General features: G+C 39.8%; 1 protein-coding gene across 4 annotated transcripts in view; it reads left to right on the top strand.

Annotated features, from left to right (window-relative positions):
- Nucleotides 1-27730, top strand: part of fxr1 (FMR1 autosomal homolog 1) — a 100595-nt gene that overhangs the window by 34253 nt on the left and 38612 nt on the right. For all 4 annotated transcript variants that reach the window (XM_048541565.2, XM_059651120.1, XM_059651119.1 and 1 more), the window contains exons 5-11: nucleotides 2436-2584; nucleotides 5404-5497; nucleotides 6247-6363; nucleotides 9175-9345; nucleotides 15784-15862; nucleotides 23556-23665; nucleotides 27429-27515. In XM_048541565.2, the coding sequence (XP_048397522.1) occupies nucleotides 2436-2584; nucleotides 5404-5497; nucleotides 6247-6363; nucleotides 9175-9345; nucleotides 15784-15862; nucleotides 23556-23665; nucleotides 27429-27515 (807 nt within the window). The remainder of the gene's footprint in view (nucleotides 1-2435; nucleotides 2585-5403; nucleotides 5498-6246; nucleotides 6364-9174; nucleotides 9346-15783; nucleotides 15863-23555; nucleotides 23666-27428; nucleotides 27516-27730) is intronic.

The raw sequence follows: 27730 nt of genomic DNA, 5'->3' as shown, positions 1-27730 counted from the left end.
AGTGGGGCCTGGTTGGGAGTGGGTATGGTGGAAATAAGGTTTGGGAAGAGGAATGCTGAATGAGTGGAGTGGAGGTTAAAAAGGGTTGATGAGTGAGTGTGCATGTGTATGGTGGGTGGATGGAGGTGGTTGGAATGGGACTTGGGTGTATTTTGCTGTACAGTGTCTATAGGTGGAGGTGAGAGCAGTTTCACCAAGTCTTCTATCACCAGCAAATTTGGCAAGCTTGGCTAAAATCTCCATGAGTACGTAAAACTGCAAGGATTTTTACCAAGTCCTTTAAAAACAAACATGATCAGTTATGTGATGTAACATTACATGTGGATCCAAATGCAGTATTTAATGATAACATACTGAATTGTTTTATCATAGTCATGTTTTTGCTGGCATTTGGAGGCACATCTTAATTTTCAAGAAGTTTTTTTTTCGTATGTGACTTTTTCCAATCCCCATTGTTGTGGTTGGTTAGTCGCTGAGCTGGTTTGTTGTTCTGCAGACGTTTCATTACCCTGCTGGATAACGTCATCAGTACAGCCTCTGATGAAACGCTGTTGTACTTTCCTGGCTGATAATCAAACTGTGGTGTCCATTGAGCTGGATAACCTCACTTCCGGTTTTCCTTCACACTGGAGTGTAAATAGGGTCCAGCTCTGTTTATTGATGGCTTTCTTAGTGGAGTACCAGGCATCTGGGAGTTCCGTGCTTGTCTCTGCTTTGCCTCCCAGGATCCTGGTGTTGTCCCAATCGAATTGGTAGTTCTCCTTATCTGTGTGGATGGCGATGAGTGTATATTGGTTGTGTCTTTTTGTTGCCGGTTAATGTTTGTGTACCCTTGTGTTTAATTTCCTTCCTGTTTGTCCATTATAGTGTTTATCACAGCCTTTGCAGGGTATCTTGTATATGACATTGATCCTGTCCATAGTGGGTCTTCAGCCTGGGTGAGCAGTTGGTGTACAGTTGATGTGGGTTTGTGTGCTACTCGGATGCCCAGTGGTCATAAGAGTCTTGTGGTCAGTTCAGATGTGTTCCTGATGTAAGGTAGCGTGGTGCGCGTTGGGGTATGTAGTACCTTCCTGTCGTCATGCCTGTGATAGTATCTCCTGATCCGTCATCCACAACAGCTACAACCCAAGCTACGAATCTACTCTTAAAGTGAGTTTGCTCGCTGAGCTGGAAGGTTAGTTTTCAGATGTTTCGTCACCATTCTAGGTAAGAGTGGTGAAACGTCTGAAAACTAACCTTCCAGCTCAGCGAGCAAACTCACATCCAGAAGCTCAACCTGAGCTACAAATCTTCTCAAAACTCGCTATCTGCTCTTAAAACTTTACAGTCCCCAATTGCCATCGCGAAAGTGAATTGAAATGTGTTAACATAGGAAAGTGGTTTGTGCAGCACTGCCACAGTTCTTGGTTTTCTTTTGGTTTTACGCGATCCAACAAAGCCCTGTTCTCTTGTTATAGACTTCGTTGTGTATATGTACCAATTGCATTACCTGTTGAAGTTGAGGTTCCTTTGCTAGTCTTACACTGAAATGTTGTGGTCTTGATGGTATTCGGAGGGAAGCACAAAAAACTACTGTTTCTACTCAGTCTAACAATTTTGCCTATTGGAAGTGGCCTAGGAATATTTGCATTTCACTGCAGACAATTTTTAAAAAAAGCTGTAATAATATAAATCCTTCGCAGACATATTTCAGACTTTGTTTTTGTCTTAAGCCATTCTCAGTGTTTATGATTTTGCAAATCGTGTGTGGAGTGAAAGTGTAAATACTAAGAAATTTCAGTTAAGCTAATATACTGTATGCATTTAAAGTATCATTAAATAAACCATGATGTCAATTGAGGTTGTGCAGTTAAAATCAAATGAAGTAACATCGTTGTAAGGAGAGTCTTGAGAGATATAACAATACAGTAGAGAGCAGTGAGAAGCTTTACTAAAGGTTTTTCAAGTTAGGTTCTCAAAGTGAATTGGAAACAACTTCTTGTCTTTTTGGTTGGGCAGTCTGAAAGACCATTGATTAAATAGTTACTGACACGGAGGATAACGAATATGAGATGTGTGCTTATGTTGAAAGTTTATTGTAATATTCTACTAGAAGAGTTAATTGAACTGAAGACCGTAGTCGAAACTTTCTTAAATGTTTGAACCCCACCTGTAGTAGTCTCGTGAAGACAGATTATTTTAAGAATCTAAATTTACATTGTTACACTGATTAGCCCCTGAATTTTTATATTTTTAACAAATATCACTATCCCTTTATTTATCAGGTACTTGTATTAGCTATATGTCAATGTTAAATTTGCTTGCTCAAAACACCTTTGCAGAAGGACATCTGTAGGTTTTTTCTTCTGGATCAGTTTGACTAATTTTTTAAAGCATTTTATAGACATACATCCTGTTTTTGTCCAGATTTGACATCCTTTTGTTTTATGCAGTTTTATGTAATTGAATATGCTGCCTGTGATGCAACGTACAATGAAATCGTTACTTTTGAGCGGTTACGGCCTATGAACCCAAACAAGACAGTTACAAAGAATACTTTCTTCAAGTGCACAATTAATGTTCCCGATGATTTAAGAGAAGCGTAAGTAGAGAACAGATGCTTGTCGTAACTGTTTTAACTTGTTGAAATGTTCTTCTATTCTACAATTGTGAGGATAAAAATAAGGACCACTTTGCAGTTAATCAGATTGATCAACTGCTGAATTAAGATGTCCTTATGATTCCCTATCATTTGTCTCCTGCAAACAGTTCATAGTTCTGACCTTATGAACGTGGATCATTACATCTGTCATGATGCCAGCTCATGTTACTACTGTACAAATCAGACCCCAGAATGAAACCTGGCTTGATTTGCTTTTTTTCCACTTTAAGATCTTTCATTGAAATATGAGAACATAAATATTGCTCATTCTACTCTCTGCTGACCTAATGGCTTTACGTTGTCTCTTGTCAGTCATAACCTTTATGGTTTAAACAAACTTCCATTCACATTCTAGGAAACTCATTCTTGTTTAAAGCCATGGTTCCAGAAGACGAATCTGCTTAATTTTTAATTCCTTCTCAAAATTAAACGCACATGCCAATAGTTTTAAATCCAAACTCTTTTCAGGACTGGAGGGCTTATCTTATGAAGCGAGGTTGACTGAGCTCGGTCTCTTTTCATTGGAGAAAAGGAGGAGGAGAGGGGACCTAATTGAGGTATACAAGATAAAGAGAGGCATAGATAGAATTGATAGCCAGAGACTATTTCCCAGGGCGGAAATGGCTAGCACGAGGGGTCATGGTTTTAAGCTGGTTGGAGGAAAGTATAGAGGGGATGTCAGAGACGGGTTCTTTACACAGAGAGTTGTGAGAGCATGGAATGCGTTGCTAGCAGCAGTTGTGGAAGCAAGGTCATTGGGGTCATTTAAGAGACTGCTGGACATGCATATGGTCACAGAAATTTGAGGGTGCATACATGAGGATCAATGGTCGGCACAACATTGTGGGCTGAAGGGCCTGTTCTGTGCTGTACTGTTCTATGTTCTATGTTCTAAAACAGAACTATAAATTGCACATCTTAATCATATCTTAAAATAAAAGAACAGGTGACATTTGGGTACAGAAGGCAGTTAATGTTGTAAATATGGATTTTTAAGAAGTTGATTGAAGTTGAACATTATTAGGGGCGGCACAGTGGCTCAGTGGTTAGCACTGCAGCCTACAGCACCAGGGGCACAGGTTCGATTCCAGCCTTGGGTGACTGTCTGTGTGGAATTTGCACATTCTCCCTGTGTCTGCGTGGGTTTCCTCCGGGTGCTCCGGTTTCCTCCCACAGTCCAAAGATGTGCAGACTAGGGGGTTTGGCCATGGTAAATTGCCCGTAGTGTTCGGGGGTGTGTGGATTATAGGGGGGTGGGATGCTTCAAGGGGCAGAGTGGACTTGTTGGGCCAAAGGGCCTATTTCCACACTGTAGGGAATCTAATTTAATCATTCTATTTTTTTTATCAAAAAGTCTATTCTGTAGAATTAAAAGTGCTGACCCCTTTGCAGAATTGGCTAAGAGATAGAGGAGTGTTTTTGATTGGACTGGTTGGATGAATATAGCGTCTGCAGGGAATGATGTTGGGATCACTGGACCTTTTTGATGTACATCTATGAATTGCATTGCGACTGAAAGAAGGCATTGTTTCAAAGATTACACAACATAAAATATGGGAATTTAAACAATGAGCAGAATAGCAGTGACTTGGGCAGGCATGTGTTGATGAAATTAAATGCAGAAGTGATTCCTTTTCAAAGGAAGAATGAAGCCCACAAAAGTTTTTTTAAAAAAACTAAACATTAATGGAGATTTGGGAGTTCATTCACATAAATGTTAGGTGGTAATGTTTTATAAGTAGAGGATGGAGAACTAAAGCAAGGAAGCTAAGCTAACCAATTATAAGTCACTGCTAAAACACCAGCTATTGTGCAGTTTCAATTTTTGGGCAAAAAAATGTCAAGGCCTTTATGTAAGAAGCAGAGGTGATTTTCTAGATAGGTACCAGGGATGAGGAATTTTGTGGAGGAACAAGCAAGATAATGATTCCTTTGCATGAAATAGGTAGAGAAGGCGGAGAGAGGATTTCGCACAAGTATTCAATATTATGAATTTTGATAGAATAAGTGAATACCTTTTTCAGTGGAGGGGTTCAGAACTAGAAGACCAACTGTAATAAAAGATTGAGGGGCATAGAATGGTAAAGAAGGCTCTTTTTAAAATTAGTCGAGGTCAGCAAGCAGCAGGCATATCTTGACAATCAGAAGAAGGAGGTTAAGATGAGAGTTCAGAATTTTTTTTTTTCCTCGAGTATGGTTATGGTCCAAAACACACTGCCTGAAAGAGTGATTTGAGTCAGAAACACCTGTAACATTTAAGAAGTATTTAGATATTCACTTATATGGCCATTACAATCATAACTATGAGAAATGGGGTTAGTACAGTCAGATCTTTGACTGATATATTCAAGGTTTTGCCTACATTATCCTTTAAGTCAGTGTCACTATTATAACAAATTGTGGAGCTAGATGAGCACAGCAGGCCAAGCAGCATCTTAGGAGCACAAAAGCTGATGTTTCGGGCCTAGACCCTTCATCAGAAAAGCTTTTCTGATGAAGGGCCTAGGCCCGAAACGTTAGCTTTTGTGCTCCTGAGATGCTGCTTGGCCTGCTGTGCTCATCTAGCTCCACACTTTGTTATCTTGGATTCTCCAGCATCTGCAGTTCCCATTATCTCTCACTATTATAATATTTGTTTTCAAGCATAACTTTTGCCTTTGAACAATGTTTGATTTTAGTTTCTCTGTGGTATTTATATTTGTTGCTGATGGTAGGAATATATCGTCTGGATTTAACACTGCATCATTTTTCTCTTCCAGCTGTGCACATGAAAATGCACACAAGGACTTTAAGAAGGCGACTGAAGCAGACTGCATTTTCTACAGTGCTGATACTAGTCAGTTATTGGTTTTGGTAAGAACTGAAGAGATGGTTAGATTTAATTCTCAAAACTAGTTTTTGATAAACTTGGAGGTCTTTAGCAAGCTATTTCCAGTGTGTAGAGATGATCTCCTCATCTAAGGAAGTATGTACTTGCTCAGGGGGTAAAAGAGATTTGTCAGATTGATTCTAAGGCTGAGGGGGCTATGTTACATGCTGGGTATTGAGCAAAACTGGCCTGTGTTCTCTAGACTTTTAGAGGATTGAGGGGTAATCTAATGAAAACATACAAGATTCTGAGGGCTAAGTAAGATAGATGCACACTGTGTGTTTTCTGTAGATCCAGGAGTCGTAGTCTCAGAATATGTGGATTGATTGACTGTTTTAAGACTCAAAGAAATGCCGTCACACAGGGTTTTGAATTTTTGGGATTTTTGACCTCTGGGAGCCTTCAATGCTTATTCACTGAGTACATAACAGGTTGGAAATGGAGGTATAGATATGAGCTGTATAGGATATTTTGAGTTCTTATCTATTCACTGTCCTGTTAGTGATGGAGACTTAATTAGTAGTTACAGTTTCAAATGATAATTAGGCAAATGAGCATGCAGTGCCTATTGTCTAACTAGAAGAGCAACTAAGTGCACACTAATGTGTTGGTGGCTGTGGCTGTCTCAAAATATGCTAATAAGAAACTAAGTAAATGTGGTGTTGGGGCATTGCTGTGATTTTAATGATCTTTTGTTCATTGCAAGTTATATAGATTTTTTTTTAAAATATAGTCTACCAAAGAGGCCACAGTGAAAAGAGTCAGTATTCTTAGTGATATGCACTTGCGTAGTATTCGCACAAAGCTCATGCTTGTGTCCAGGAATGAAGAGGCAACAAAACATTTGGAGGTAAGCAAAAATATTGTCTTGCTGGATTGCTTGTTTTCAAAGATAATTAGTGTGTCTTTACTGGAGACCAAGGATCTGAAGTACAAAAAACTGCTTAAGAGGATGAGGAGAGAATTAATTATGATATGTCACAGGGGTCATGAAAGGCAACATTTTTATTTTTAAAAGATAACATGTTTGGAGCTGGAGGAGCACAGCTGGAAAATCAGCTTCAGAGGAGCAGGAAAGTTGACGATGTGGGTCAGGGCCCTTTTCTGGAGAAGGGTCCCTACCTGGAATGTCAATTTTCCTGCTTCTCTGCTGCTTGGCCTGCTGTGCTTCTCCAGCTCCACACTGTTATTTCGGACTGTGGCATCGGCAATTCCTACTATCTCTGATTTTTATTTTTAATGTGTTTGTGCCATGGCAAAGTGACAGTTTGTCATTAGTGTAAAGGACAAGCTTGGCAAGAGAGGGAGGTGATCAAAAAAGTTGGGTTTTTAAATACTTTTTTAAAACTTCTTCATAATTTCTGAATTTGGGAATCCTTGATTCTAGAAGACACCTCAGATGCAAGATGTTCAGAATTTTTAAAAATATTTTCTTATCAGGATGATGGGTGGTACATTTGAGCGACGAGCACAGATATGATTTAGGTGCCCTGAGGATACTTCACAACTGCCTGGGGAGGTGTTCCAGCTCCACATATCCACTAAATTTTATAGCATAGTTTGGTAACTGAACAGAATACTTGAACTCGCATCCAGTTGTTCTGCTGAAATGTCCTTAGAGCTCAACTTTTTTAAAAAAAAATCTGCAGGTTTATCTATATAATAGGATTAATTTAGTAAATATAGAATTATTTCAAATCGTACAAAATTATTTTTCAAAGGATGACATTCAAGAGGCAAGAAAGATTCTCACCTTAAAAAAAGAAAGGATGTATTCATTTGAGGAATGCAAATATGAGAATAAAAAAGGTCATTTGAATTATGTTGTTCTACGGACTAACTCAAATTGTTATATCTGGAAATTCTAGAAAAAGAGGATCAGCTTAAGTTGGATGGTGTTTCCTTTTCTGTGAAAAGGAAGGTGAGAGCTTTGCATTGAGCTTGAAGTAAAGTGCAGTTTCTCAAGTAATTCAATTGCGTGCAATGGAATTAAGGTGAAAACTAAAAACAGTGGAAATATGCAACGACATGGGGTTCTAAGCAAATGTCATGGTACAGAAAATAATTGAGGCTAATGAAATACTGGCATTGTATTCTGGACCTCCCTCTATAAAGAAGACAGTAGTCATGTTTCAGCTATCCTAAGCTGTAGCTTGACCATATCTAAAGTATTGAGAACAGTTTGAGGTAAAACACCTTCTTTAGGATTTTTTAGCCATGCAGGGCATTCAGCATAGATTTACCAGAATGATGACTGAACTCCAGCATTTAAGTTGAGGCAAGCCTAAACTAGTTAGGGCTGTTGCTCCATAATTTCGAAGGCTACAGGGCATTTAGTTGAAGTTTTTGTTACATGAAGGGAAACAATTAAGGTAATTTAGAGATTAACTATTTCTACTGCTGGAGAATCTAGCACTGGAAGCATTCTTGAAAGAATAGAGCTGGACGCATTAAGGAGTGAAGTTAGGAACACTTCCACATACAGATTGGTGTTGTGCAAATAGCAGTTGATGCTTGATCACTTTTTTAAAATTTGAGTTTGATAGATTGTATAATCCAGGGATATTAGGGGTTTGACAAATGTAAATAAAAAGAATTAGGTGGCAGAATTGCCATGATCTAATTGAATGACTGACTGGTGAAATAGGTTCAAGGACCTAAAATAGCCTACATATGCTGTGTGATTCTTATAAACTGCTGCCTTCTATGCTCTGTTTATTCATTTACGGCATGTCAGGAAAGACAGGATTGGGTAGTACAGAACTTGAGATCAAAGGCACCTTTTGTTGAAGCTTTATCTTCTACTCAGGGCAATTTTCAAGAAAATACTAAAGCCAAAGGAAAACAGAATTTATACTGAATGAGAGGACAATGCTGAACTTTTCAATGGAAATTGCACCAGTTAATGATGACGAACAGCTTTTCATTATATGAGTTGACTGATAAGGCATTTTCTTAAGAAGCAAACAGGAAAACGGCTATCACCTATTTCATTGAATTGAAACAAATACTGTGTGTGTGCATGTTCAATCAAGTATTTATTTAATCCATTAATTCCCTTAACAGTATTTGTACACAAGTCAGAGGACAACTAAAAATTGTACTTCAAGATTCAGGTTGTTTTGAATTGTTTTGTTCTGTTAGACCGTTCATAAATGGTTTAATCAAGAAGGTGAGTGGTATTATGAGAAGTTATCACTTGCGCTACGCTGGGTAGCCCAAGAATTATTTACAGTTCATTGGGGTGTTCCAGCTGCATTTAATCACTTCTGTTTACATTGCAGCTCAGGTCACATTATGGATTGGGCATTTGAACTCTGGTTCAACACCTCTGTAGCATTGATACAATGTCTATAGAGCTACTATGACAAATTAGTGTTTCAAGTTTTTTGCATCATGGACATTATTTCATTGTTGGAAATTTTTGTAATTGCTTTTGTCAGCAAATATATGATTGCTACCAACAGAATCAATAGCATTCAAGCAAACCTGTCTAAATAAATGGCATGAACCAGGTTTACATAGCAGAAATTTTTAAGGTGTTTTCTTAAAAATTCTCATATGAATTGCTTTGTGTTCACTCTTTGTTTTGTGAGTTTCGCACATGTCTAGTCTGTGTCAACTGAAATAATTAGCTCGTGATTTCTTTTTAAACTACCAGAGTACCAAGCAGCTAGCAGCTGCTTTCCAAGAGGAATTCACTGTCAGAGAGGATCTCATGGGTCTGGCAATCGGAACCCATGGTTCGAATATTCAGCAAGCAAGAAAAGTTCCTGGTGTCACAGCAATTGAGCTTGATGAAGAAACTGGCACTTTTCGGATTTATGGAGAGGTAAGCTTGCAGGTGCATATTATTCAATCATTATTTATTCATTCAACATCTTGACAACCAGCAAAAGGAGCATGAAAAAATGCTTACCATTATTCTCCCAAAGAACTTCTTAAAGGAAGTGTCCAATAATATTAAATACATGTTACAGATTTATGAAACTTTGAAGCCACGTTTTGATTAGATCAGGGTGAAAAATAGTTCCACTGTAATTCCACTGTTCTACATGTTTTTAAGCATATCTCCCTTTCAGGTGATTCATCTCTTTTTTTTTACTCTTCTTCATCCACAAGTCACAAGATACAATATACTTTCAGTTTTGATGGACAAGTTTGTAGGAAGTTCTCAAATCAAGAATTTTCCAGTAGCAATAACTTTGCAGTAGGGTGTGGTTCAGTATACCAGGAAGGACATTTTCTCATGAGCGTGTGGATTTAATATCAGGGGAGTCAGCTCAACAACCAGGAGTAGAAACCTTTTCAATCCCTTATCCCCCACACCATTCAAATAACTCTGCAAGAATTTGTTATGCCTTCTGGGCTATGAACTCTGCAGGATGATCTGGAAAATATTTTATAAACATTTTTATATTTCCCTTGTTTAGTTCCTTATTCTCTTTACAGCAAAGGAGATTAACTTCAGAATTTCCAACTAATCTTGCCAGTAACCTCCAATATCCCTAGAATCATTCCAGTAAATCTCACCATCATTTTGAGGATCTTCTCATCTTTCATTGTGTCGTGACTAAAACTGAATTTTGTATTTGGGGCCTAACCAAAGATTTGTTTAGGTCCTGCATAACCCCTCTGCTTTTGCATTCAAAGTATTTTGTTTATGAAACCCAAAATATCATAAATATTTTGATCACACTCACAATGTGCCCTGCCCCTTCAAACATTGATGCATTTGCACCCTAGATACTTTTCCTTGATTTGATTTAATTTATGAATTAAATATATTTGATAATAATGAACAGTGTTGCTAAAGTAACCACTCCGTAGCACCATCTTAAAACGTACACTAAACCAAAATATAAAGCTGGAAAAATGGAACATTAAAGTCCATTTTTTTTTAGTCTTATCTCAAAGTTAGTCAGTCTTTGGAACAGCTCCTGCTTCACTCAGCCATGTGCCTGTATCCAGGCTCCTCTAACCCAGTCCTTTGAGTTCATGCTGCTAAACCAACGATGTGATTTGCTGCATTGCTCCCGTGCTGGAACAAAGTGTCACCACGCTCCGCTGATTCCACCAATGCTGCCACCATTAATTCATGCTGGGCCAACCCTGCTGAGGCAGCCGGTGCTGCAGGGTCCTGTGCTGGAATCAAACTCGTCAAACCAGACTCACTAATCACCCAACCCAATATCAAGGACATTTTGAGATGACCACAAGACTAGGTATTAGGGTAGTTCACAAACCAACAATGACACTACAACAGCTACTTACAAACATAAAGGATCCTGCACCCAAAACCAGCAAAACTGGTGTAATGTACAAAATGCCTTGCAAGGTCTGTGTGAAATGCGACATAAGCCAACCCAGATGAAAACTGACAATACGGATATGCGAACACCAACTAGACATCAAGAGACACAACCAATTCTCACTTGTCTCACTAGACATGGACAAAGAGGGTCGTGAATTTGACTGGGACAACACATCCATAATTTCACAAGCCAAGCAGATGCCGGGGAATTCCTGGAGGCCTGGTATTTTAACTGGAACTCTCATTGCATGCTGTGAGCTCACAAGAAGAGTTAGCATTAGTGCACGCCATGACGCAATCCAGCATATCTGGAAGACTTGTGGAAGTGCATGGAAGGGAGTGTTGTCAATAGGAACATAATCTCAAAATGAGGAAAGGGCTTTTAACTTGAAAGCTGCAAAGAACTGCGTGACCTCCTTGTGGCATGAAGTCCGTGCTTCTGTACGTTCTGAGAACCCTATGGTTTTCCCCTTTTAAATCAAGAACCTGTTATACCCGAATTTTACATGTCAAATTTATAAAGGCTCGGGTCACAGCAGCTGTGATTTTTCACTGGTTTTATAACTGCTTCATCAGGGAAGTGGATGAATATCTGCAAGCTTAAAGAATGATGTTTCTTTGATTTATATTTCAGGCCACACAAAGTGTCTTGATTTCAAATGCATAATGTCCGGGTGCTTTTTCTTTATCCCATAAGCCTGTTTTATCCAGTCTCTCGACTCGGGTGTGATCTCAATATTTTAAGGCCCAATATACAAGGTGCACCTTTTGGATGCATTTGTCAATGGTGATGGTGCTGTCAATATGAAAACATTGGAACAATTGTAACATTGCTGACAGCAGAAGCAACGTAAATGGGTATCAGTTCATCCTGAGATCAGCCATGGTCAATGCCTGCAAGCAGAAATTATGGCCAGAGGTGGTGAACGACTTAGTGGAATTTCAGTCATTAACAAAAATCCATCGTGTAGTGCAAGTAATTAAGGTTGGAGGAAGATTTCCTCACCTGACCAAGAAAGGTTGCAGAACTGATTGAAAGAAGAGCCAACAGCGGAAGATTTTAAAGAATTGATACATAGTGAGTCTGAGGAATCAGCTGAAGAGGAGGAAGTGAATGAAATCCCCATTCAGTAATGCTTGAAGTTGGCTGAAGTAACAAGAACTTCAAAAGCTTTGAAGGATTAATTGTTTAAATACAATCCATCACTTGAACAAGGGTTCATATCTAAAGTGAAATAGAAACTGCCTTGGCCCTTATGCAGAAGTTCATACTGAATTAAAGAAAGGGCATCACAGCCTCGCAAATTGTTCTTCTCAAAGGCCAAGCCAGCCTATGGAAGTATAACAGCTCTCTGCCTCTTCCCTGCTTCTCATCCCATTGGCATCTGTATCTGAATTGAACAGGGTACTGTATTAACGGTGCTGTTCTGCCAGTGTTTTCATTTCCCTTGCACAGAATGTGGTACAGTGCTATTTATGTAAAGTATTGTTTTGTTACCTACAGTAAAATTTTCTTTTGGGTAATGTACTCATTTTAATAAACATCTTTAAATAGTTTTGATGCTTTTCCAACGTAGGGTGTGCTTCATTTCATTGGACATATACTGGGTGCATGTGGTAGGGACTTGGGGCTATGGCATTTTTTTTCTATCCACAGGAAGTCTCCCCCCCCCCCCCCCAACACGCACATGCGCGTGCACACAACTGACCACGGACAGTAAGGACTTCATGTCGTTGGTCATGTTTGCTCAGGATTTCTGGTACAGCCAAAACCCAGCAAACTAGCAACAAATTACATTTTCTGTTGTTCGAATTGCATTAACTAGTTCATATTACTTTGACATTACTTCTCAGTTCTGTTACATCAGTGCTTCGAAAGTACAAAGATATGTGTAACACCATCACTTCTAAGTTCCCCTCCAAGTCGTGACACCTTTACGACTGATACTGTTTGATCTTTATCGTATCTGTTTTTCAAATATTGGAAATCTCTCTCTAATACCATCAGTAAAATAACTGTAGTGTTTGATGTGCTTTAGCTGTTATGATGCAGATAACACTAACAACGTGTTTTGTAGACGAATCCACAGTCATGCACAGATATGAACCAGTAGTATGCATCTTATGTTAGCTTATTGAATAAAAATATTGTATTGAGAAAAGTAGAATCTATCACTAGAATCCATGAGATGCCATACTATTGAGTCCCAAACTAAATGGTACTGACTTGGAAGCAAGTTAGATGTACCTTTCAATAGTAATACAAAGTATTTACTGCCATTGCAACTACTTGTCCAGTATGAGTTTCAGGTTATTATGTACTGCCCTGTATTTTTCACTTCTGCATTATCAATTATTTTCAATAAAGGCTGTTGTGTTAAGAAATAAAGTCCAGTCATTGTCTGGTCACAATAGATTTGCATACGAAGCCATGCATCAAAAAGTCACCTTCACAATGTGCACAGTTTCAAACAGATAAAAATGATTATTTTTTCCAAGATTCTCAAAATAGTCTGCAATGAAAATAAGTTCAGGCCTTGGAATCTGAGAGGTTGCTGGAAGGAAACTGAGCCAGTTTCTTTCGTTTAAAAGACATTTTTTTTCTGGGTGAAATGTTGTCTATACTTTTATTAGGCTGGCTTGTGAGTAAACAGTATTACCAGTTAAGCTGCTCTATGGTAATAAAGTGTGAAGCTGGATGAACACAGCAGGCCAAGCAGCATCTCAGGAACACAAGCTGACGTTTCGGGCCTAGACCCTTCATCAGAGAGGGGGGTTGGCGTGAGGGTTCTGGAATAAGTAGGGAGAGAGGGGGAGGCGGACCAAAGATGGAGAGAAAAGAAGATAGGTGGAGAGGAGAGTGTAGGGATGGGATAGGCAGGGGTCAGTCCAGGGAAGACTGACAGGTCAAGGAGATGGGATGAGGTTAGTAGTTAGGAAATGGAGGTGTGCCTTGGGGTGGGAGGAAGGGATGGGTGAGAAGAAGAACAGGTTAGGGAGCAGAGACAGGCTGGACTGGTTTTGGGATGCAGTGGTGGGAGGGGATGAGCTGAGCTGGTTGTGTGATGCAGTGAGGGAAGGGGAGATTTTGAAGCTTGTGAAGTCCACATTGATACCATTGGGCTGCAGGGTTCCCAAGCTGTTCCAGCCTTCGGGTGGCATCATTGTGGCACTGCAGGAGGCCTATGATGGACATGTCATCTAAAGAATCGGAGGGGGAGTGGAAATGGTTTGCGACTGGGAGGTGCAGTTGTTTATTGCGAACCGAGCGGAGGTGTTCTGCAGAGCGGTTCCCAAGCCTCCGGTTGGTTTCCCCAATGTAGAGGAAGCCACACTGGTACAATGGATACAGTATACCACATTGGCAGATGTGCAGGTGAACCTCTGCTTAATGTGGAAAGTCATCTTGGGGCCCTGGGATAGGGTTGAGGGAGGAGGTGTGGGGGCAAGTGTAGCACTTCCTGCGGTTGCAAGGGAAGGTGCTGGGTGTGGTGGAGTTGGAGGGCATTGTGGGCCGAACAAGGGAGTTACGGAGAGAGTGGTCTCTCGGAAAGCCGACAAGGGTGGGGATGGAAAAATGTCTTGGGTGGTGGGGTCGGATTGTAGATGGCAGAAGTGTCGGAGGATGATGCGTTGTATCCGGAGGTTGGTGAGGGGTAAGTTGCGATCCTTGAAGAACTTGGACATCTGGGATGTGCAGGAGTGGAATGCCTCATCGTGGGAGCAGATGAGGTGGAGGAATTGGGAATAGGGGATGGAATTTTTGCAGGAGGGTGGCTGGGAGGAGGTGTATTCTAGGTAGCTGTGGGAGTCGGTGGGCTTGAAATGGACATCAGTTACAAGCTGGTTGCCTGAGATGGAGACTGAGAGGTCGAGGAAGATGAGGGATGTTGGAGATGGCCCAGGTGAACATGAGGTTGGGGTGGAATGTGTTGGTGAAGTGGATGAACTGTTCGAGCTCCTCTGGGGAGCAAGAGGCAGCGCCGATACAGTCATCAATGTAACGGAGGAAGAGGTGGGGTTTGGGGCCTGTGTAGGTGTGGAAGCGGGCTGCTCTATGGTGCCTACTTTTGTTATAATTTGTAGGCTATTGTCTGGAATTGAATCTTCACTATCAAGGCAATAAAGCTTTAAAGGGAATATAATTCTAGGAATAGTGAGCATTATTTTCCTTGTGAAATATTCTCAAAGCTTTCTTGAGCTCTGTGATTCTAGGAAAAAAAGTCACTACTGGACAAGTGTTGTCGTCATATAGTTGATTGAAGGCTTTTTTTTTCCTCCCACAGAAGTTTGCTAACGTGAATAAAGTGTAGTTCTTTCAATGTGTTGTCTTCCATAAACTTAGTGGTGCGGTTCTCAGACAAAACTAGTCCACAATCATTGGTTGTCTTGACAGTTCTGCAAGAAGTCAACCTGTCAAGTATTTGGAACTAATAATGACAGTAACATGATAAAGTTTATAGCCTGTAAGTTATTACTTATATTTTTAAAAAAGACCTGTGGAGTGAGGTGGTCACTTTATAAGAATTGTATCCTATACTTGTTCTTTATCCATTCAGACACTAAATCAGTACTAAATAAATTGGCCATAGGGGTATTATGTTTTTTTATTATTATTATTATTATTATTATTATTGTGGCCCTCTTCTTGTCCAAAATTTATTATGTGCTAAAATGTTTCACTTGCATGATGTCCATGCGTATGTGATTTATGACAGTGTGGTGAATATTATGTTCTTATTGGAATTAAAATAACATTCCATAATAAGGTCTTGTAAGTAGAACCTTTCAGCATTTTGATCAGGAACAAATTTCTTTTGAGATTGTTGTATGTCATTTGCCTGTGGCAGAAATGAAGAGAATGAGGATTTCTGGCAAAGGCAACTGATGCTGTACATGCAGTATTTCATGGCCACTACTGTATTTGAATAGTTTAATGATCTTTTTTGTTTTCAGACTGAAGAGGCAGTTCAAAAGGCCAGAAGTTACCTGGAGTTTGTGGAGGATTCTGTTCAAGTTCCCAGAGATTTAGTCGGTAAGTGGTATATGTGGCAATTCATAATGGATGTGAATGGTATAAATGGTATCAAATAACTAAGATTTGAGGTTGAGAAATCAGGAATTTTTAGTTAATTTAAAATTAAATGTCCAGAATCTCTCCTGAAGAGTGGGAAAATAAACTGCTTCAGTTTCTACCATAGCATGTAAATTTAAATTTGTCATGCTCTGCTCAGAGCTATCATTGGCCCACAAGAAATAGAATAAGCTAAACCTAAGCAATTACTGTTCATTAGCCTCCTCTCTCTGTGTTGACAGAAGATATGATTGGCAATGCAATTGCATGGTACTTGTTCAGTTTCTCTGTTTAGATTGTGCCAGGACCTCATTCAAGCCTTAGTCCAAATGTTGACAAAAGAACTGAATTCCATAGATCAAGTGACAGTGACTGTCTTGATGTAAAGGACAATGTTTGACAGTTGACATTAAGGTGTCCGGGAAAATCTGAAATCACTGGAAATTAGTGGGTAGGAGCAGACTCAGAAGAACTTGAAGCTGATTGATATTGGATGGCTGAATTAATAAGACTGCTGTAGAAACTGGGATTTTTTTTAGCATAAAAGGAAGTTGTTTGGATTTTTGATCTGGCAGGCAGTTTTTAAATTCATCCGCAGTGCTGGTACTGCTGTCTAAGTCACTATTTTTAATTGCCCATCCTTAATTGACAGTAAGAATTGGTGATAAGCTGCTTTCTTAAATGGCTTCAACGTACCTAGTGCAGGGTACAGCCTTAGTGCTATTCAGAAGGCAGTTCTAGGAGCTTTACCCGATGACTTTGTTTTTTAAGGCTATGACACCATTTCAAGTAAGGATAGTGAGTGGCTTCAGTGGGCAGTTGTTGCGGGTGTTGGTGCTCCACAAATCAGTCCTTCTAAGTGATAGAGGTTATAGATTTGGAACTTAGTGTTGAGTCATTGCACAGCATCTTCTGAATGATATCAATTGCTGACACTACGTTGATGCTGGAAGGCATTTGCCTTTGTTGTTAGTGCGCCAATTTGGCTGGCAGCTTTGCACTGAGTGGCACGTTGCTTCTTGTGTCTTTCGAACTGACTCATCCATGCAAGTGGGGAATATTTCCATCACACTCCAGACTTGTGATTTGTATACAGTGGATGGAGTGTGTTACTTGGTTCTAAATTCTTAACTTCTTACCTGCTGAAATATGTTCTTCTAAGCTCTAGTTTCTCGTCAATGGCTACCTCCAAGATGTTTAGTGAGAACTTCGTTAATGATGGTTTGGCCATTAAATGCTACAGGAAAATGTTTAGAATCTGTCTTGTCACGGATGGGCATTGCCTGGTACATGAATAGCATGTATGTCGCTTATCACTTGACCAGGCCTTGCTGCATATGGAGGTGGACTCCTTCAGTATCTGAGGAGCCATGAATAGGACAGTCAGAACATCCCCACTTCTGATGGAAGGAAGGTCAGTGATAGACGCCATCCTGAGGACCTCCTACAATAATGTCCTTGTACTGAGGCAGTTAACTTATAGTAACCAGCAGCAACTTCCTTTGTGCTTAGTATGATTCCAAATATGGAAGCATTTTCTTCCTGTTTCCCATTGACTGTAGTTTTGCTAGACCACCTATTAATGTTAAATAGTCTATCAAATGCTGCCTGGATGTCAAGGACAATTCTCATGACCTCTGGAGTTCAACTCTTTTATCATACTTGAATCAAAGCTGTATTAAGGTCAGACGCGGAGAATCCATGTCAGAAACTGTCAGTGAGCAATTTATTGCTGAGCAATTGTCACTTGATGATACTGTCTAAAATCTCTTCCATTTTCATGATCAACAGTAGACTGGGCTGGTTATTGACCTGTTTTAATAGTCAATTAAACCATTAGTGCTTGGAATATTTTTGTGGACAGGACATGCCTGCTAAATCCTTGCACACAGTCAAAAGAACACAGAAACAGACCCGTCAGTCCAACCAGTCCATGCCAAACATAATCCCAAAGTAAATTAGTCCCACATGCTCCTGGTCCATATCCCACCAAACCTTTTCTATTCATGTACTTATCCAAATGTCTTTTAAATGTTGTAGCTGTGCCCACATCCACCCCTTTGGAAGTGCAGGTTCTGCAGGAACCATCCTCTGTTTTAAAAACAAAAATTGTGTCTCAGTATTTTTTTTGTCTCTCTTCTTTCACCTTAAAAATGTGTCTCCTTGTCTTGAAATCTCCCACCCTGGGGAAAAGACAACTGCCATTAACACTTATCTGCACCCTCATGATTTTATGAACCTCGATAAGATCACGTCTCAACCTCCTACACTCCAGTGAAAAATGTCCCAGCCTATCCGGCCTTTGCTTAGAACTCAAACCTTCCATTTCTGGCAACATCCTGGTAAATCTCTTCTGAATCCTCCCTACCCCAGTAATATTCTTCCTATAGCTTGACCAGAACTGGGCACAGTACTGGAAGCAGTCTCACCAATATCCTGTACAATTTTGATATGACTTCCCAACTCCTATACTCGAAGGACTGTACAATGAAGACAAGTGTGTTAAATACCTTTTTAACCACCCTGTCCATATGTGACGCAAACTTCAAAGAATTATGTACCTGAACTCCTAGGTCCCTACACTGCTACACAAGGCCCTACCATTAATTGTATAACTCCTCCCCCTGTTTGTATCAAAATGCAATGCTTCGCTTTTATCCAGTTTGAACTCCATCTACCATTATTTTCAGCCCATTGCCTCTGATCAAGATCCCTTTGTAATCTTAGCAGGCAATGAAGAAGGTTTTCTTTGTCGCCAATTTTGGTGTTGTCTGCAAGCTTATTAATCATACCTTCTCTATTCTCATCCAAATCACTTATATAAAAAAGAACAAACAACTCAGAAGCAGTCCCTCCTGGGGAGCACATCCAGTGGATTGTTGCCATTCTTGTAGCTATATTGGAACACCTTGGCTCAGATGTGGCTAATTCCAGCGTTTAGGTTTTCGTTTCTTATTTTTGGATATAGTTTTTTTATGATATCATGGAGTCAATCAAGCTAGCTGAAGACTGGCATCTGAGAACCTGGATACCATCCACTGGCTGACGTCCAATGCAGATATTTCGGCCTTGCATTTTGCACTGGTGTGCTGGGCTCCTCCAACATCAGGAATGGCCATAATTGTGAAGCAGATGCCTTGTATTAATTTAATTGTCCATCATTCACAGGTAGATGCAGTTTGATGACAAAGCTGTCATCTGGTCTGTGGGGCCCTTGTGGTACTGTGATAGTGTCCCTGCTCCGAATCAGGAAATCTAGGTTCAAGTCTCACTTGCTCCAGTTGTGTGTGATAACATCAGAAACCAAAGCGCACACTGCTAGAGAAACTCAACAAGTTAGGGTAGAACTGTATAGTTCTGAAGAAGGATCACTGGACTCCAATATTAACTTTGCTTTCTGTCCACAAATGCTGCCAGAGCTGCTGAAAAGGGAAAGCCTATCATTGTGAGATGGAGGAGAAATGATAAAGTCAGAAATGTAAGAGAGGAGTCAGACACAGCTGATGGATGTGTCAATCACAATGGTTTGGTGGAGATCACCAGTTGAGGAAAAGGTCAGTTCATGTTGAAGTCAGCTCAGTGGAAGGTGATGTCATCTGTAGAGAAATTGGAAAAATGGAATGGAATGCATGCAGGAGGTAGGGTGTGGGGAGATGTTGTTGAGATAACTGTGGTAGTCAGGCTTTTGTCCAGCCTATCCTCCAGAAATTGAAACATTTCAAGGAAGGGAGTGGAAATGCTGGAGATGGGCCAGGTGAAGGTAAGAGCAGTATGGAAATTGGAAGCAAACTTGGTGAATTCTTCCAATTCCAAGGGAGATCAGATAGCAGCATTGAAGACATAAATATACTAGAGAAAGGATTGTGGTGGGAACCCAAGGAGGATTGTTACACATATACCACAAAGAGACAGGCAAAGGAAGGTGGTGGTGGATTCAGACTGTGGGCCTTTTTTTTCCAAGAAAGAAGTGGAAAACATTCAGAAATTCCTGATGAGGAAATTGACACGTAGGAGAATTGCACATCTTTGTGAAGAAGTGGTGGCTCGGACCTGAAAACCGGAAATTTTGAAATTTCCACGAAGGAGCTAACAGAAAGTGTCAGAGGATCTCCGATGTAAATCTTAAGAGACTGAATGATGCATGAATGAATAGTCAAGATAGGAAGAAATAAGTTCTTTGGGACAGGAACCAGCTGAAAAGATGTGTCTGCTGGGGCAATCCTGTTGATTTTGGGAAGGAGGGAAAAGCAGGCTATGTAGGTTTGGGGGACTCCGAAGTGGAAACACATGGAGAGATCAAGGGAAGATGAGGTTTGTGACAGTCCTGGAAACTGCGACTTGATATGCATTGGTGGGGTCATGATCTGGGTGGGTGGGGGTGGTGCTGGAAAGAAAGAGAGAGAGAGAAAGAAAGAAGTGTTTGTGTGTTGACACTCTGCCTCTGGCAGGTAAAGGTCAGCACACCAGATGCCAGTTGTACCTCTTATCAGCAAGTTTGATAATAAGGTTGGACTTGGACGCCAGGGAACAGAGTGCAGCAAGTTTAGAGGGAGACAATTTAAACTTTTAAGGTGGGAAGCAGGGAAATTAAGGCAGCCAGTCTCATGTCAGCCCCTCTATGAAGACAATACGGGAAGGAGATAGAGTGCTTCGTGTCATGGTGCAATGATAACAATCTTTCTCTAAAACAAGAGAACTGATTATTGATTCCAGGAAGAAAGGAGGATATACCCCTTTCTACATCAGCAGAGCTGTGGTAGAGCACGTTAAGTTTCTAGGCGTGACAATAACCAACAATTTGTCCTCCCATGATGTAGATACGACAGTTTAAGAAGGCTCAACAATGTCTTCTGTTCCTCAGGTGGATGAAGACCCTCACCAGCTTTCTATAGATGCACCATAGAAAGTATTCTATTAAGATTGGTAATGGCCTGGTGTGGCAACCGTTGTACCCAGGACTGAAAGAAACTACAAAAAGTTGTGTGCACAGCTCAGACCATCATAGAAGCCACCCTCCCATCCGTGGACTCCATTTACACTTGCCATTGCCACGGAAAGTTTGCCAACGTCAAAGACCCTGCCGATTCTCATGCTCTCTCTCCCAACCTCTTCTGTCAGGCAGAAGGTACAGAAGCTTGAACACACACCAACAGGTTCAAGAACAGCTTCTAATCTGCTGTTATTAGACTACTGAATGGACCTCTTTAACTTCAAGTAATGTTGATCTTGCTCAGTGTGTCTCCTGTGCAGCCATAACCTGGTATGCCTTGGTCTGACCAAACACCCTATGATCTGTTTGTCCTTGTTTGCTATGAACTGCCTGTACAGTTTGCAAAGCAAAACGTCTTACTGTAATTAGGTATACGAGATTACAATAAGGCAAATCAAAAATTGAGTGCAGGTACAAAGCCAGAGGGAGGGGCCCTGGCTGATGTCAAGTATTGGAGACAGGAGAGAGCACTTCCTTCCCAAAGAAATGGGACGAGAAGAGTTCAGTGTCATGCCATTTTCAAAATTCACTTGAGTTTGGGGGGCATAAAGGGATAAAGTTGAGTTCGTAACTGAGCGCCGATTGTTTAGTATCAGTGAAGGAAAAGTCAGACAGTAAGGTGAATACACAACAAGTGGGACTAAATGAATGGAAGGAAGAGGGGAGGTTGGATATGGAGGAGTGCTAGTAACTTCTAAGTGTTTCATGTTTGTGTCTTATAACCTGTGAAAGGAAGATAAGTTTCATGTTGAAGCATCGAATGAGTTGGATCTGGGGAATGGGATATCTTTGAGTGTGAGGTGGTACTGATGGAGAGAGAGGTGGAGGCCCAGTACACAAGACAAAGGGGCTGTTATTGGTGGAGAAGAAGGAAGAGATGAACATGGGTGTAAACTGTGGTGTGAAAGGGAGGGAAGAGGTCCTCATTACTAGGAGTAATGTATGTAAGATATGAACAAGAGAAAACTGTTGTGAAGAAATGTAAGAAAAATGGAAAAGGGACATAATTGTCAGTTTCTGAAGCCATGGAATTCGACATTGAGACCTTGGCTTATGAACAATTGCAGCATGCCGAGGAAAGAAACATGGCAACTGAGCAAGATGTTTTGTCAAAAAGCAAGCAACTGGGAGATCGGGGCCTTTTCTCTGGAGGTGTTTTGCAAAGTGGTCACCTAGTGTGTTGTAGAATACATGGTAATAGCAATGTGAGTCATTTCTCTCCTGTCTCCCACTCACCCACCCCACCCACTCACGCACGCACTCACTTCCCTGTACGGCCCTCACTATTTGCTGTTGACCTAGTCTGGAGTTTGTGCAATACATGTACTACCTTGGATGCTGGTGCACTTTTAAAATCAATTGTGAAAACATTTGGAATTAAAAATTAGTCTGTGGTGACTATGAAACTAATGTCCATCACCATGAGTGGCTACTTAGCACCACAACTGATCAAACTGCCTATGTCTTTTGTTTTAATTATTTTGCAGGATGTAGGCATCACTGGCAATGCCAGGATTTGTTGCCTATCCATAATTACCCTTCAACTGAGTGGCTCTCTGGGCCGGTTGAGAGGGCTGATTAAAATTCAACCACATTGTTGTGGGTCTACAACAGTCATGTGTAGACCAGACGAGGTAGGGAAATATGCTATCCAAAAAAAAATTCCAGTTCGATGGCTTTCTTCAATAGTTGATATTGGGTTCATGGTCTCTGTTAGACTAACTTCTAATTAGTATTGTTTAAAATTTATTGTTAATTGAATTTAAATTTCACCAGTTGCATTGGTGGGATTTGAACTCTGTAAAGCCAGAATTAATTTGATCTTCTGACTAATAGACCAGTAAGATTATTGCTTTGCGACTCCCCCTCCTAAAGAAGACATAAAATTTCTTGACACCGGCAAGGTACATTTGCTTTCAGTGACCTTGGCCTTTTTAAACACCCTGGTGGTAATGAATAGGATGGACAAAGTAAATCTAGCATTACTTCAAATTAAATTCTGACAGAAAATGAAATACAGGCTTTCATTAGCAGAATTAAGATGTAAAACATGTAGAAATTATTCAAATGTGCATTGATCAATAGGTGAAATTGACTTCTGATGTGGCAGTAGACTTGTCGTGTACCGAAAGTTGTGATATAGGTTGGCGGGATCTGTTGGGAATGACATTGAGATGGATTGAATTGCCTTGTGTGGCAATATTGAGGTTTACTACTGAATTATAATTTAAGTACAGCATTAATTTACAGTAACTCTATTTATTTCATAATACAAAAATTTAGCCAAATTTTAGTTTGTGAAAATTGATTTTATGTTTTGTGACTGTTCTCTCAATTAATTGAATCATAGGTTTGTATATCTGATCTGTCCCTAAGTACTTTGCTTGTAATATTCTGAACGGGAAAAAGTCCAATTGATCCATTTGACCACCACCAAAATTCAGATGTAGAATCATAGATCAAAGACTTGAGGACAATTAGCAGCACGCAGCTCATGTAGAGTTCTTCACATTCCTTCAAGAACAACAATGAAGTCTATGGCCATCACTCCTAATGATGAGGGAAGATCATTGAGAGTGCCTATTTTTAATTTGTCTTGTGTGTGTTAAAAAGAAGTTTTCATTTAAAAATGAAATTGCTAATGTTTTCTCATTTTTATTGCAGGAAAAGTTATTGGCAAAAATGGAAAGGTTATTCAGGAAATTGTGGATAAGTCTGGAGTAGTAAGAGTGCGAATTGAAGGTGACAATGACAGCAGACAACCAAGAGAAGAGGTAATCTATTTAAGTGTACACGTACATTTTTTTAAGCACTCTGTCTTGCTTTGGGAAACTCTATTCTCATTGAACTTTGATTCTAATTGGAAAGCCAAACACATCCTTTTAAATTAATTTCTCTCAAGACAGTAAATGGTGTTAATGCAATAGTAAAATTTCATTCTCCTAGTGTATTTTTGTGTCACTAGAGGACATAAGGTTAAAACTGCAAATAAACCAAAAGCTATGCTTGAACAAAACAAAAACAGCTCAACTAGAAGTAAATAAATATGATCTAGTACTTATCCAAGATATAATTTGTAGAATCTCATGACTTAGATTTGACTATCAAAGGATACATACAGGGCATTTAGGAAGGACAGGAAGTGTCCTTTCTAAAACTAGTTAGTTAGATGATAATAGCACAATACAGAGGGATGACCTAAGTTTAGGTATCCAGGATGTCGAAACAATTTGGATAGACCTACCATCTGTGGTAAACTGGAATGATTAAAGACAGTACCATCTGAGAGAAAAACACAATGTGCAAATACAAGTTGAAGGTCCGAAGATTGAACAATATTTTTTTAAAAAGCGAAGAATGACTAAAATTGGAGTGGGTAAATTTAAAAGTGCAAGAGAGAGCAAGCCAGAAATATGAAAATGTATTTCAAGAACTGTTTGTAAGAGAATATTGTGAACAAAATGAGCTGTAGGTGGTGTATCTGGAGAATCAGTAATGAAAAATGGAGTTATCAGGTGCATTGAAAGGTATTTTGCATCTGTCTTCACAACAGAGATACAAATGATAACTCAGAAGCAATGATAAGTCATGAAATGGAAAGGAGGGAGATCACCAGAGAAGTGCTACTGAGTAAATTGCTGAAGATTTGGGCTGACAAGCCCTTGGATCCTGATGGACTTGATCTTAGGGTCTTAAAAGGCGTGGCTGGTGAGATAGATGGTGCATTGGTTGAAATTTTCCCAGACTGTGTAGACCTGGGGAAGGTCCCATTAGATTGGAAGATAGTTAATGTCCCTCCTTTATTCAAAAAAGGGAGGGATACAGCAAGCGGGTAATTGCAGGCTAGTTAGTTTAACATATGTCGTAGAGAAAAGGCTAGATGCGATTAATGAAATTATAGCAACCACTTGGTAAGTTCAAGGTAATTGGACAATATGGCTTTGTGAATGGTTAAGTTTGATTTTCCAATCAAATTAGAATCGTTTGAAGTAACGAGTGCTGCTCACAAAAAGAAACTTGTGTGTCTACTGTACTTTGATTTACAGGAAGCATTTGTAGTGTGTCGCATCAAAGGTTTATGTACATCAGTATGGATAGAAAATTGGCTGGCGAACAGGAGGTATAAATATAAGTAAAGGGTGGTAGTATTGAGATCATATCTAGAGCACTGTGAACCATTCAGTCAAATTTTTTAAGGAAGGATGTAAATACTCTGGAAACTTTTCAGAGGAGGTTTATCTGACTGATTCCTTTTATGATCTCTTATTCCAAGAAAGATCAGATCAACTAGGCTTAGATGAGTATGAAGTGACTTTACTTGATAGAAGATCGTGAGTTTTCTTGACAGGAGAGACGTGAAAGTACTATTCTCTCATGGCAGAATCTAGAACTAGGCGTCACCCTTTAAAATCAAGGCTCACTTGTTTAAAATGAAGATAACAATCAACACAACCATGCCCCCCACCCCTACCGCCCCAGAGGGTTGTGAATGTTTAAAACTTTGCTGCCACTGCTCTTTTGGGAACAGAATCTTTGTATATTTTCAAGGCAGAAATAGAGTTTTGATAAGGAAGTGAGTGAGAGAATGTTAATTTGAATTCGCAATCTAATCAGCCAAAATTTGGTATAAAGTCGTGAAGCAGGTTTGAGGTGCTGAATGGCCTAATCTCCCTTGTTTGAATGTTCAGGCAGCTGTTAAATGTTGTAATGTTCACAAGGGAGAAGGGGTCCTATATCCTGATGAATTCTTAGCACCAAAACATTAACTACGTATGGTTTGTGAGAACCTACATGCAGTGATGTTTGTCCATTTACCTACGCAACTGTTGTCACTTTAAATATAATTAATTAGATGTGAAGTACTTTAGAATGTCTTAACGTGAATAATACATACAAGTTCTGTTTATCTTAGTGGTCAGCAGTAAATTTGACTTCATTTCAAATAAACATTTTACAATTGACATTTTAAGCAATTCTGGGACGTGAATGAAGACCAATTTGAAGGAATCACCACTGTGTGTGGTTTTGCTGTTTTTTGCATAACGTAGTAATGGGGAAAATTGTCTTGAGACTATTCAAGTTGTAAGTCAAAGGGAGATGGGGCGCTGAATCCGAAAATAAAGGGAGACTAAAAGATGGATTCTTTTATCAGAAGACCATATGGAAAGAGAGAAAATAGGGGAATTGAGAGTTTTTTGGATGTTCCAGAGCTTTAGGCCTTAATAGCTAAAGTTATGCTGCTAGATATGTGGCAAAAAGGGGGAATGCACTTGGAGTTATAAGAATGCAGAGTTCATTGAGAGAGCTGTAGAGTTGGAAGAGGTTGTATAAATGGAGAAGGCCAAGGCCATAAGGACCATTAAACATAAGGCTGAGACACTTTATTTGGGAAATTGCAGAACCATCATAAAGTAGACTCTTGGCGTTGACCAATGAACATGAGGGTGTAGAGGGTAGTGAAGATTAAACTTGCAGTAAAGCTTTGGATATATTGATCTGTAAAGGGTAGAGGATTAGAAACCGATTTAGGTGAGCAATGCAACTGTGTGTCAAGAAGTGACATTGATGCCAACAAAGGTTTCCGGAGAAAATTGTTAGAGTTAGAGATGAGGTTTTGTAATCGAGCTGACACATCAGTTTCTGACCAAATAAGACAGCAAGGTTTCTTAATCTTGTTCCATTTGAGACAGAGATTGATGAGGAACTGCAATTAGCGGTGACAATACAAAGGGCAACTGCCAAAAAAGTAACGTCTTCCCAATATTTCATTGAACAAAATTGTCCCTCGTGCAGGAGAAGCAGTGTAGCAACAGAAAGGCAGTGCAAGTTTCAGGAGAGCTCGTGGAGAGCTGCGGCTCTTATGGTTAGCATGTTTGAGCTAGCTACGTTACCAAAATGCAGGATGTAAATGAGGAAGAGAAACTAGTTACGATTTGATAAGTCACAGTGCAACCAATTGTGTACAATTGGACTCTGTTGGACAGTGCAAAAGAGACATTGAAAGAGGAGTGCTATGTTTGACTGTCAGATATCGCGGAGTTGCAGGTGACAGTGTAGCAATGTACTGGTTATCAGGCATGTCATTTTTGACTTGATTAGCATTAATGGACTAGATAAGATGGACAGAAATCTGATTGAAGTGGTTCCCGTATAGAGTTGTGGAAAAGGACTAAATGGATTTGGGAGGTGATAACACGTTCACAGACTTTGGACAGCAGTGGGTACAGGAGTTTGCAAAAATAGCAGTGTTTGCCGTTTCTTTTAAGGAAAGTGATGGAGTTGGTGATTCTGAAAAGTGAACACAGTACCTAAGAAGAGGGAATCACTGTCAGCTCAATGGTGGTAGGAAGACAAATTGGATAGTCTGGTTTGGGCCTCTTGAACAAGATGAGGATCACAAAAAGCCTTTGTTCATTGCAGTGGGGTAAATTTTAATTTAAATGTATAGGTTTATTTCATGTAAAACAATGGTTTAATGTTTGTTTTAGAAAATTAAATTACTGTAGTATTAATATTGTTTTCTAAAAATTTCCTTAGGGAATGGTCCCTTTCACTTTTGTTGGAACAAAGGAAAGCATTGGGAATGTGCAGGTTCTTTTGGAGTACCATATTTCTTACTTGAAGGTAGGTATGCTTCTCTTCCTTCATTTTAAATGCAGTAGTGAAGGTAACATGAAACACTTAGTGCAAATGTAGATAGTGGCTTAAAGGTTAGTTACTGAAATAGGTACCTATTTGAACGGCACTGCACTTGGATTTTTAAAAGACTGGATGCAATTACAGTTGAGCTCTCAGTTGGCTGCAGAGAATGCTATTACTTTGCCGCTGGAGTTTCAGCA

This window comes from Stegostoma tigrinum, chromosome 14 (assembly GCF_030684315.1).
Source record: "Stegostoma tigrinum isolate sSteTig4 chromosome 14, sSteTig4.hap1, whole genome shotgun sequence".
In the NCBI taxonomy this organism is placed as follows: domain Eukaryota; kingdom Metazoa; phylum Chordata; class Chondrichthyes; order Orectolobiformes; family Stegostomatidae; genus Stegostoma; species Stegostoma tigrinum.
Note: the sequence above shows the minus strand (reverse complement) of the source record. Positions and strands in the feature narration are given on the sequence as shown.